Source organism: Crocodylus porosus, unplaced genomic scaffold, assembly GCF_001723895.1.
Source record: "Crocodylus porosus isolate Cpor-Errol unplaced genomic scaffold, CroPor_comp1, whole genome shotgun sequence".
Taxonomy (NCBI): Eukaryota; Metazoa; Chordata; order Crocodylia; family Crocodylidae; genus Crocodylus; species Crocodylus porosus.
Genome location: NW_017728886.1, coordinates 166,123,898 through 166,136,587, shown reverse-complemented (window position 1 = coordinate 166,136,587; position 12,690 = coordinate 166,123,898). Strand labels below are relative to the sequence as shown.

Below are 12,690 nucleotides of genomic sequence, written 5' to 3'. Positions count from 1 at the left end.
CAAAAGTCTGGTCCATATCCAGACTTTCAGTTTTGTAGCAATATGTAATTTTCTGTATTATGCGGACACTTGGAAATAAACATGAATTATTTTTGCCGCCTTTTATTTGTGGGTACTGGAGGGTAAGGCCGTAGTCTCTTAAAAATAAGATAGGTTAGATCTTCGAAGACTTGAATTTTTTATGCATATCATGTACCACAGTGTATTGTCTATTTTCAGATATTTCATGTGTATAGACAATCTTCAATAAAATAAGAGATGTAAAAGGAAAAATAATAAAATGAGTCTGTATTTCCCTATATCTTTTTCTTTATTTTTTTATTAAGGAGTTGGATGCCAAATGATTGCATATATTTAAATATATATGGTTATTAAGTGTTCTTCAGATTTAATTGAGCGAAAGTATCTAACTAGAAAAATTAATTTGTTGATTTTAGATGATGTAGTTCCAATTTTTCTGCATCACTAACAGTGTTTTATATATTGTTGCAGGTTACTGAGGTTTCTCCTAACCTGACTAAGGGCACTCAAGCAGAAAAAGAAGGTCGAGTACACCAGTGTTTTGAATGTAATCAAACCTTTCCATCAACTACCATGTTAATGCACCACAGTAAAGAGGTTCATGGCAAGGAGAGAATCCATGTCTGCCACATCTGCAATAAAGCCTTTAAACGGGCAACCCATCTGAAGGTATTTTCTAATAACCTAATTCCTGGTTAAGAATGTTGACTTGGTCTTCTACTCTAAATTTTTGGGCATGTGAATAAAAGATACTTGTCATCTTCCTAATCTTTCCTTCGTAAGGTGGAAAACACTTTGAAGGAACACAGTGCAAAAATATGCACTGGCTCACAGATCTCTTTTGGTAGCGTAGGCTTGGCTGGGTTTTTTTTAATTGCATACCTTGTCACTGAAGTAGATGAAAAGATACACCTTGAGCTTGCAAATAATACCAGTAGAATAATATATAGTTAGGGCTAAATAATATTATTTTATTATTTTGCATTTTAAAGCAGACTCTCCCATAGTTCAGTTTTCTGGTGGTGCTAGATTCTGTATTAAAGCTGTTCTGAGGCAGAAATGATCTTTAAGCCTGCCAGTCTCTCCTAGTCCTAGTCCTGATTTCTATGAGTTTCCTGGTGAGCGTTTTGATTAGTATCCATGTGTAGCAGGGCACTGGTTGTGCCTGCCACTTTAAGGGCCTGGAGCTGGAAGCCACCAGGTGCCTAATGAGGGCAGCCATTTTAGATTCAGGGCTGCCCATATAAACAAGGGAGTTCTGCTGATGGGGGCCAGGCAACAACATCGCCTGGCTGCGGGGCTGCTGATATCATCTGGAGGTAAGGGAGGAGCTGAAGGGGATGGTAAGGAGGCTCCTGGTCCTGGGTACAACCTAAAACTGCACTCTGCTGAGAGTGGGTGCCTGGGGCTCTCAATGCATGGGAGCCCTCAGGAAATGCCAGGCCAGTTACCACCCCGGTGAAAAGTGGGTCAGGGCGCCTTAACCCCTAGCCCCCACAACCGGGTGGGTTACCCCTTGTTGGAGGGTCGGGAAGGTGGACCCCATGAAGAAGAGTAAGGGCCACTGACTCAGGGCTTGTCTGAACTTCCCCTGACTGGCCCATGCTGGGGCCAGGATCAGAAGGGTCAAAGGGCTGGGGGCCCACCACAAGGAACGCCCAAGAGCTGAAGGCCTGGGGTTCCAACTGGCCTGGAGATGAGCTAGGGCTAGTGAGCCAAAGGTCCTGGTGGGGGGATCACACCTGAAGGGGAATCAGTTCAGGGAGCTATGTTGCCTGGTATGAAGGTGGAAGAGACCGCCTGAGGAGAGGAATCCAGGTGGGGTTCAATAGCAGGATTCTGGGGCCCAGTGTGGGGCCTGGTAATTGTAAGAACTATAGATCCCGTCTGCGAGGCTTGGGCTGTGGTGTAGGGAAGGAAAGGAGCTGTAGATAGCGCCCCCTGGCATTGAGGCAGAAAACGGGCAGCCTCCTGCTTGATTAACATAAATTAATTAACATCAAGGCATGGTGGGCGAGAATGCAGGCGGGTAGCCCAAGAACAGATGGACAGGCCACAGAAAGCGCCCCCGAGCAGGTCCCCTGTTACACCCTGGCCATTTAACTTTCAGTTATCTTGCCTTCTGCAGGATAGTGGCAGTTGGAAAGATTCCTGTTTTCCAAAGGTTTCTTTATTCCCTAACATTTTAGTCTTACAGTGTTATCTGGAGTCCCCTGTGGTTCAGTGGTAGAATCCTTGCCTGCCACACAGGAAACCAAGGTTCCATTGCTGGATGTTTGTACAAATACAGCCATGGAGGCACCAAACATCTGGGCTCAGTCTGGCTTTTGGATTCTGTCTCAGTGGCCTAAAGTGGGGATGAAAGGTCTGGGCAACCTCCTCTCCTCCAAAACTCCTGCCTAGGCATATGTATCGAAGGTCTGGGTGACCTATCATGCATACACCATGATCCAAAAGGCCCAACGGTTGCCGAATAGTGTTATCTCAAAATTTGTAGAAAGTGAGCAGTCCAATACCACTTTTGCCTTTGCAAGAAGGAGTAAACATTTCTTTTGAGTTCTCTAGTTATTACTGCTGAAATATTCCTTTGCCATTTCTCTCTATCTGCTGTACACAATTAGGTAAAAACAAATAAACATTATCCTAATTATTAGAGGTGCACCGATACATTGGTCCCATATCAGATTGGCACCGATATAGGGAGAATTGAAAGTATCAGGAATCAGCTTTTTTGCCTGATAAGTGCCCATGCATGCACAGAGGTGCAGTGTGCACAGGGTCAGGAGTGCAGCCTGGAAACTTGGAGACCAGCATCTGGATGGTAAGTCTGGTGTGGGGGGAGGGAAGGGACGTGGGGGCAGCAGATTGAGGCCCCTGTGGTAAGGGAGGGAGTGGGGCTAAGGCAGGCGGTGCAGTGTGCACAGGGTCAGGAGTGCAGCCTGGAAACTTGGAGACCAGCATCTGGATGGTAAGTCTGGTGTGGGGGGAGGGAAGGGGCGTTGGGGTGGGGGTAGAGATCGAGGCCTCTGGGGTGAGGGAGGGATTGGGGTGGGGCAGGCACTGCTCAGCTGGGGAAGGGCAGGTGTGGGACAGAGCCACAAGCGGCTTGTCTGGGGGAGCAGTTCCTGCAGCTGCATGCACCATGGGAGGCATGTGCCCCCAGATCTGCTCGCAGGGCGGACTGGGCTGCTGCTGTTGCTGCTGTGAGCTAGGACTGGGGGCTGTGCCAGGCTCTTCCTGGCGGGACGCTGGGCCAGGCTGCGCTGTACTTGGGGAATGCAGCAGCGGTGCTGTGAGAGGGTGGGGGGGAGCTGCAGCAAATTTGGGGGTGGCTGCAGGCCCTCCATCCATAGCCCCGCTCTCAGCACTGCTGCCTGCTGAGTGCTGCCCAGTTATTCCTCCTCCCCACCTCCCCCCGGAAGAACCTGGTGCAGCCCCTGGCCCCAGTCCACCGCGCCCCATGCAGGAATGGGTTCACATGCCCCCATGCCCTCCCAGGAGGTGTGCAGAGCAGGAGCCACCCCCCTGTTCCCCCCAGGTGAGCCACTCGTGATTCCATCCCGCACCCCACCCTGCCCTGGCTGAGCAGTGTCTGCCCCTGCCCCACTCCCTCCCTTACCACAGGGGCCTCGATTGCCCCCTGCCCTGCCATGTCCCTTCCCCTGTACCAGACTTACCAGCCCACTTTTGGTGAACCCCTACTAATTAATGGACATTTTAAATCTGTTGAGCCTCTCCTTCATAAAGGATAAATTTTCTGAGAATTGTTCTCGCTCTTCGGATGACCCTTACAAAAACGGATGTTGAGGCACCCTCCAAGGTTGAACCTTAAAATGGTTTCTCCAAGCCTGGACAGGTACACAGGCAATCATATTGGGATTATCAGACTTATTAAAACAGAAGTTTCATCTGAATTTTCCGTTGGTAGTTCCCTGGAGATAGGTAGAGAACAAAAACTGGTTTACTGTGCTTTCATTTTTGTGTGCATTTGCACATGCTCTCTCTTACTCTCTTTCTTTCTTTTTATGATTTCCACTTTCAAGCACAAGGGTAAAGGAATAAATCTTAAAATAAGAGTGTGAGAAGATAAATCTTGAAGTTGAATTTCTCTTCAAGTTGAAGAATTGTATTGTTTTGAAACAGAAGTTGGGAAAAAGGATCAGGCCTTAGACAAGACTTTTTACATATATTTATTTATTAATCTTGTGCAGGGACACAGGATTAATTAAAAAAAAGCAGGGTGGGGAACAGAAGAGGAAAAGAGAAGCAACCATGCTTTATCACTGTTCTCTTGAAAGGTTAGACAAGAGTGAGATGTGGCATTTAAGACTAAAAGACTTTAGTAAACCTATAGTAAGATTTATTGAGATGAGCTGATCCTGACGTTCTAGGACAAGTTTCTACAAGGTGTATGAGGGTGCATCAGCTCCTCTGCAGAAATAATTGGTATGTACACAGAAGTAAAAGAAAAAAGGTTATTTATGACAGTGTAGCTTTTATTTTTTGCATGATAGGAGTTATGCATATAGGCTGCTACTGCTACAGAGTAGTTATCTTCACTGTTATTTACCTCATTGTAGTTAGTTTTTGTGCCCATGCTGTTAGAAAGTACATTTTCCAGGCTTTGTTGATGCCAGTACAGGTGATGCAAACAGCACGAGCAAGAGTTGCTCTCCTATGAAAACCAGCTGTGTCCAGCATGTTCAAGGACTGCTGCCTGTTTAGTCCTTGGCCAAATCTTCCGATCTGAATTGGCCGAACCAAATTGGAACAGTGATTCGAATCACTAAATCGAATCATTGTCCCTCCGAATTGGCCGAATCCGAATCGAATACTTGCTGCTTCACATAGGCCTGTGTTCTCTTGCAAGGCTCATCGCTTCCAAATTAGCAACCAAGATTAAAACATGGACAGATTAGATGGCAGATAACTAAAGCACTCTACTCCTTATTGGTGAAAGGCTACCTGGAAGCCCTGAAGGAAAGTAGCAGAATATTTAAGTAAAGACAGAAAAAATTCTTGGTAAATTGGTCTTATAATCCTGCAGGGAAAGACTTCAGTCTCAAATACAGGAAGTAGTTCTTTCAGTCTTACAACTAGCAGTCATTATCCAGAATCATAGAATCATAGAAAATAGGGCTGGAAGGGCTGATCTGGACTGGCCCTGGAGCCAGTGCACAAGTCCAGTCTGGTGCAGGCATTGTATTGTAGGGCTCCGCGGGTTGGGTCCTCCAGCCTGTGAGCCATACCTTTGATTCCTGCTTTATATTGTGCACAGTAATGTCCATGAATATACAGAAGTGGGGGGGGGGGGGGTTGAAAGGATTATACTTAAAGGAATCCTTCAAGGTTAAAAGAACTCTTACTATAAAGTTGTGCTTGCTTGTACCTTGAGGGTTTGATACGATATAATTTGATTTTGAAATTTGTAACTGCACAAAACTGGCACAGTTGCAGAATCTGGTTTCGGTAGAGGTGTAGCTGTACGCTGTCACCAGGTTTGCTATGGAGACTAGGTGCAGTTTCAAGGAACAATATCAAATAACTGGCTATTTTATTTTGCCTCAGCTGTAACAGATAACTAGGTAAATGTTCAATTTGCAGAAGAGCAATGTAGAATTTAATTGTTTGCAGAATTTGTAAGAAACATTGTTATAAATGGTTAATATGTACAGTAAACGAACTACTGAAGGCTAAAAACCTTATTTTGTGTAAAAATTATGCTTATGCAGTGAGAGGAAAGACTTGACAAATACTAGCTAAATGCTTAACAAAATTATTAATGTGTAAATCGTATATATAAAGACTTTGAGACCAAAATTTACCTCCTCCATTTTTAAAGAACAGAATCTGGTCTTCCATCTCACTTGATGACTAAAACCCTCTTGTTGCTGACCCTAAAATATGTTTGGTTGTTTGAATATCATGCAGATTTAAATATATTTACTCTTCTGTATTTTGATTAGGAACACATGCAGACCCATCAGGCTGGACCTTCACTAAGTTCTCAGAAACCAAGAGTTTTTAAATGTGATGCTTGTGAAAAGGCTTTTGCTAAGCCAAGTCAGCTGGAGAGACACAGCCGTATTCACACAGGTAACAACTGTTGTTGGCTCTTACAAATTTATTATTCATCTTGTGGTATTTTATGTTTTGCTTAAAGCCTCTGATCCTGGACTTCTGAATATTGACCTTCATTAAACACAAGAGCTCTAAAACACCAGAAGGCAAATTAAAAACCCAGTATTTCTTATTTTAAAAATCTCCTTATTTTTAAGCTAATCTTATGTGGGGATCCTGCCTCAACTTTTAAATGCTTTGGAGTCATAATACCACAACTTTGATGTGAGCGCCTCAATTTTCCCTGCCTAAGTACTATGTAAATAATATTTTGTCAGTTACTGGAATGGGCTGAAATAGTTTTATGAGTAAACTGTTAATTAAATTTGTTTACAAATACTGTATGCGACTTTTCTGAGGCAGGTAGGGGAGCATTTGTATGCATGTAGATGTTTGTCTGTCTTGCAGGGTTGGTCAGTGGTAGTCAGGCACACAAGTAGGAACCCGCTGTTTGTTGATAGCAAAGCCTGTGAATTATACTTCATTTGTCACTTGGTGATGATTACTCAGGTTCTCAAGTTCTCATGCTAATGCATTTACACTTATTTATAAATAACTCAGATAAATTGTTTTCTAAGATTGTAGTTGTATTAGGTAAATTATATTTTTAATAACACTTAAGCTCTCTTTTCCAAGGCAGTACTTCCTCTAACTCTCTTAATTCAGTGATTTCCAACCTTAAGCTCACCCCCTGCTAGAGGCTGGAAGCACTGCGGCACCAGCTGCCTTCCTCTGCATATTAGAATGAGTTCTGACATGAGCTGGTAATGCTCTGAGCAGCTGCAGTCTTCTTCCCTGCTGTCTGTCTAGCAGCAACCCTCTATTTGGTGCATTGTAAAAAAAAAAGGAGAATGTGTTATTTTCCCAATTGCCTGGTTTCCTTCTGTGGAATAGGAAACCCAAAGAAGACAGGATTAAGCTTGATTACTGTGCTTAAGCATATGAGGAGCAAAAGATGACTACCCCACTCCAAACCTAGAGTTCTGTCTCCTGACATCTTTGTAGATTTTGGGCATTAACTGAAATGCATGATATCTAAAACAGATTTCTTAATCTCCCATTCTGTGCCATCCTTATCCTGCTTTCTGGTTCTCTGGCTAATAGCCAGCTTGCTTATACGTTAAACCAGTGGTACTCAATCGTTTGGCACCACAGACCAAATGAGTTGCACAGGAGCCCATCTACATATCAGAATTAGCCCTGAGGGCCCAGCACCAGCCCTTGAATGTTGGGATTGGGCCCTGGGGGTCTGACATCACCCTTTCCCATCCCCCACATGTTGGAATTGGATCCTGGAGTGGGAGGGGGCAGACCCACACACTGGGATTGGACCCTGTGATCCAGAACTGCCCCTGCCTAGCCGTGTGCACTGAGATCAGCACTGGGTCCAGTGTGCAGGGCAGCCATTTAGTCTGAGTGAAGCATCTCAGCCTAACCAGGCCCCTGTGAACAGTTTTGTCTTTGTGTCTTTTGACCATAATGAAATACTAGATTTGACCCTCAAACTGGAAAAGTTGGGCACTGGTATATTAATTGATAGGTTTGCTAATTCAGTATCTTATAACTGGAGAAGAGCAAATGCAGTACTTTGTATGTAAAAAAAAAACGAAAGAGGGGTCATAAAAAGGCTGAGGGGAAGAAACCCAGGGAACTTCAGGCCTGTTAGTTTACATAGTCTTAGAACAGAAAGAATCATCAAGAACATATACACAAAATATGAATTGTGGATTTACTGGAAAAAGGATTGTCAAAGTAATTGGATATCGTTCTATGATGGTATAATGGATTTCTGTAATAAGAGTAGTTGGACCTAATCTTACTGGCTTTAAGCAAAACAGTTGACATTGTACCTCTCAGGAAATTATTAGCTGTAATGGAGAGGTTTATGTAAGCTGGATAAAGAAGCTGGCCGAAAGGGAAGCTACTATAGGTTTTATTGAAATAAGAATTTTACCAGGGTGGAAAAAAACGGTTGAGGAACTGATAGATCTTGGCCTTGTGTTCATGTGATGCTTTTATTAACCATTTAAAATTTAGTTTAAATATTTTAGCATTACTTATGCATCTCTTGAGCAACACAGAGCATAAGAGAGGTTGGGAATGGAAAAATGACAAAATAATGAATATAAAAATTGAGATGTATTTATATATCTATTTTCACATTGAGAAATATAAATGCCTTTCTAGGGGATTTGGAATCCTTCACTTTTGTTAACTGAGAAGTACACATTTCTCTCATGTCCAGGGGAGCGTCCATTTCAGTGTACACTTTGTGAAAAAGCCTTTAACCAGAAGAGTGCGCTTCAAGTGCATATGAAAAAGCACACAGGAGAGAGGCCTTATAAGTGTGATTACTGTGCAATGGGCTTTACACAGAAAAGCAATATGAAACTCCATATGAAAAGAGCTCATGGCTATGTTGGTAAGTAACATGACATGTAGTAATGTTGAATGTCAAAAGCCAAATTCTGTCTCAGAAAAACATAGGAAATGTATGGGAAATGGATGATATATATATATATAAATGAAGTGATAAGTGTGTAGCTGAATGCAAAACTGACTAAGCTGGTGGTTTTAAGCAGAAGTCGTTGAGCGGTACCAGTATCATCTTGGTTCTGTAATGTGGATCAGGGCCGTCCAACTTTGGAGTGGCTAGGGGCCACTGTCTGTATCCTCTCCCCACCTCACTCTGCCCTGCCCCCAGAGGCTATCAGGAAGCAGAAGTTGGAGGAGCAAGGAGCGGGGTGGGGGCAGGGTACAGAGAACCAAACAATAGCAACAGCAGGAGAAGGATGGGGAGTGGTGCCCAGGTAGAAGTCCACGCACTGCAAATTTAATATAAAATGTAATCCCTTGGAAGGCCGTGAATTGAACAGCCCTGATGTGTAGAGCTCTATGAGAAGAAACGCTAAAATCTGGCATACAGATGATATGCAGTTTTGTACAATTACTGGTACTAGCCAGTTCTAGTGATTTACCCTGTTACCTTTGACTGAACATTTTTAAAGTATACTCCTAATTGATTTACAAAATCTAGGTAAATTGCACAATAAGTCCCTTGTTTCTACTTTTTCTTATCTGTGCAGTAGTTTTTATATTTAGTATTCATCCTTCTTTTTCTATTACACTATGATAGGTACTGTACAAGAATCTGCCAGTCACCAAGAACAAGAAGGGGAAGACATTAATCGTGCTTTGAATTTAGAAGAGGTGGTTCAAGAATCCTCAAATGAATGGCAGAGTATAAGCAATGTATTTCGATGACACTTGGGTGAAAGCTTAAAAGGCTTTCAGGACTTGAAAATTCTCTACATAATTTTTGAGAAAAGTAAAAGAATATGGATTTTACAGTTAAAGCTTCAAGCATTGAAAACATTAACAGTAGAATAATATATTATAGTTTTTTTAATTATTTACAAAAAGTACCTAAAGAATCATTGTCTTTTGTAAACTTGTAGAACAATATTGGAAAAAAAACCCCCATCAATTAATTTGTGCTAAGTTGTCTACAAATCAGTGAACTCAGGTAATATATGCAGTTTCATCTTCTAATTCACAGTCAGTGTATTTACTTGAAAAATTAACTGGAACTTCATGTCAGGAAAGAGTGGTTCCCCAGTATTAGTGAAGTAGGAACTCCATGAAATCTCATTAATTTTTTTAGTATATAAAGAAATATTTGGCATTGGAAAGAAAAATGTTAAAAAGTAGATGTATGCAGTACAGAGTTGAATTTTACATTTCACAGGAAATTGTTACATTTCTGTTTTTAACCTCTTGGTGCATTTTAAGAAGTGGTAGAAAGTGAATCTCTGTTGCATTTCAGGACATTTCTGAAGCTAACCTCTTGAGAGAGCTGAGTCATTTCTATTCTGATTTCAAAGACAGATGGCCATTATTTTTACATTAAAATGTCTGAGGCTTCAAACTCAGCAATAAAGCCTCCAAGAGAATTCAACTAGAAGATGAACTGATTGAACATCACCTTTTTGTTTTCTGTATGGATCAGCAGATACATATCTCAGTATCTGTAGAAAGCACAGCCATATACTAAGCGTGATAAATAGCATAAACTTTTACATTTAATAGCTTGCAGGAAGTGAACTACACAACAGGTTGCTTCAGTTTAACATAGAAGTAATCTGTAGTGTAAAAAGTTGCAGTACCAAGTCCATAAAATCCTTATTTTCTTTTTAATCAATTCTGAAAGTATTTTACTTCTTTAAATCATTGTTTCAGTAAAACTACCTAGTTAATTTAGTGCTCACCTGAAACGTGCCATTTGTTTAGCATATTCAAAACAAAGAAACACTGGAATAAATGTCATCTTTTAGACATTCCAAAGACAGAAAGCTCTTTTCTTACTTTTACTTTGTTCCTTTGAATTTATTTATATTTTTTATATATAGTGTGTGTACATAATATATATATATATATATATATATATATATATATATGTGTGTGTGTGTGTATATATACAGATATATAAGCCTCTGTGTGGCTGTTCAGTATATTTTGTAAATACTAATTGCATTTGCAGGAAGAGGTCAACAAATTTTCATCTTCATATGAACACTTCTAGATCAATGTTAGATTTACTGTCTTGTAAAATAGAGTTGGTTTTTATTTTATTTCCTGAACAATAATTGCCCTCAGATCCAATCTTCTCCCCCCTTTTCTGTAAATATTATCAATACTTTGTGTATTATGAGACCTAGTCATTTCAGATTCCTGAAGGAAGAAATCACTGCTGGTTTTGATAGGGCACCTCTTAATTTCTTTTGTTAACTCTTGGCATATGTATATAAGTAATATAGCTGGTGAATTAAAATAACATTTTGTTATGTGGAATATTTAAGTCAGAAAAATGTTAAATAATATTAATTTTTTCCAAACTCTTCTTTGTGTATATTTTTAAGTGAAAATTTGAAATGAGTATTTCTAGTCATTTCAACTAATTCAAGTAACATTTTCATACCTAAAATAATTCTGCTCAATATTCAATACAGATCTGAAGTTCTTTCATTTCAAAAGTGTATTTCATTTCAGACAAGCTGTTGGATTCCTTTTAGTATGTTCAGATGACAATTTTTTAAATTAATTTTATTCTTTTTCATGTCACAAATGCATTTTGTATGCACAAACTGAAGACTTACTGAACTTCTGGTATTGTCATGTTTGTGTCAATGACTACATAGCATTTTAAAATATATAATCTTAGCCTTGAATGGCTTAGAATGCATGTAGTATATGTCATATATAAAAATCTTAGGCAAACCTTTCAGAGAAAATTGGACAGATATATAGAAGACTTGGTAGGCATTGGTTTTTTCATACGGACAATGGTGATATTAAAGGGGGGGGTGTGCACGCACGCACGCACGCACGCACGCACGCACGCTGAAAAATGGGCTTCAAATGTGTTTAGCCAGGTGTAACTGTCCTTTATAGCTGAAACTCAAATATTTGGGTTCAAGATGAATAAGATGGACTTAGGTTTTTTAATGACGCTAACAAGAAAATGGCAGTAGCTGTTGCCATCAAGGGGAGTGTACATGACCAAGTATGTGGACGGACATAACGCTTGAATCATTCTGAGAACGTCACTAATTAGGAACTGGTTTACAATTGTCCCTGGACAGAAGTCTCCACATATACAGTGCTAAGGGTTCTAAGTAGGACCCTCATCTTTTAAGGACTGCATTGCTGCCAAAATGCCCCCGTGTGGTGGTAGAGTGCCCAGACCATTGTGCCGTCAAGGCATTAGTGCCTGGATTTTCCCTAGACTTCCTCTGGAGGCCCAGGAAGACCTGGATTGGGGCTGGGGTTGAAGTGGAGGGATTGTGAGGTGATGGGAGTGGGGGTAGCTATGTGGACCCCTACTTGTGGTTCCCAGGAGGCTGGATGCTCTGGCTATTCTCTCCCAACCCCGTCTCCCTCCCTTCCACAAGAACTTTTCAGTACTCAAGTAACTTGCATTTTCATTAGTTGCATAGAGCTGTGTGTGTATAGTGGAATTGGCAGGGCAAGAATGTAACACAGAGGGCAAGGAACAATTAATAGTTAATGAATTAATTAACATCCCATTGAGCATGGAATTGACAGCCATTCCTTTCTGACTCTGTTTGCCCTATGATACTGTGGGGCAGTCAGTCCTCCAGGCCTTCCCTAGTGCACTGCTTCAGCCTAAATCCTGGCTTCTCTTGGACTCTGTGGCAGTTCTGGCCCTGACCACAAAACTACTGCCCAGAGATGACAAGCTTCAGATGGCCACCCCCACCTATTAATTGTCTTGCATGGTAACTTGCTTACCCCCACAACCAGGATCAGTATCAGAGTCCACATCCACTGAACCAACCGTAAACATCACTGATTAACTACATTCACCTAACGATTTGGCTATCAGGTAGGTTAGCAGACCTATCCACCACCCCCAAGGCAAGCTTGGATTTCTACACCCCCATATACTCCTTCTTCTGTAGCCCCTCAATCCAAGTGCAGCAGCAACTGGACAATGGAAGTAATGGATCTCACTGCCATCTGGGGTGA

At 41.5% G+C, this 12,690-nt stretch overlaps 1 protein-coding gene across 2 annotated transcripts in view; it reads left to right on the top strand.

The window, feature by feature from the left end:
- ZNF236 (zinc finger protein 236) overlaps positions 1-11,040 on the top strand; it is a 129,631-nt gene extending 118,591 nt beyond the window's left edge. For both annotated transcript variants that reach the window (XM_019544878.1, XM_019544869.1), the window contains exons 30-33: positions 493-690; positions 5,988-6,117; positions 8,387-8,563; positions 9,278-11,040. In XM_019544878.1, coding sequence (XP_019400423.1) covers positions 493-690; positions 5,988-6,117; positions 8,387-8,563; positions 9,278-9,405 — 633 coding nt within the window. In that variant the 3' untranslated portion in view covers positions 9,406-11,040. The remainder of the gene's footprint in view (positions 1-492; positions 691-5,987; positions 6,118-8,386; positions 8,564-9,277) is intronic.
- Positions 11,041-12,690: the final 1,650 nt, after the last annotated feature.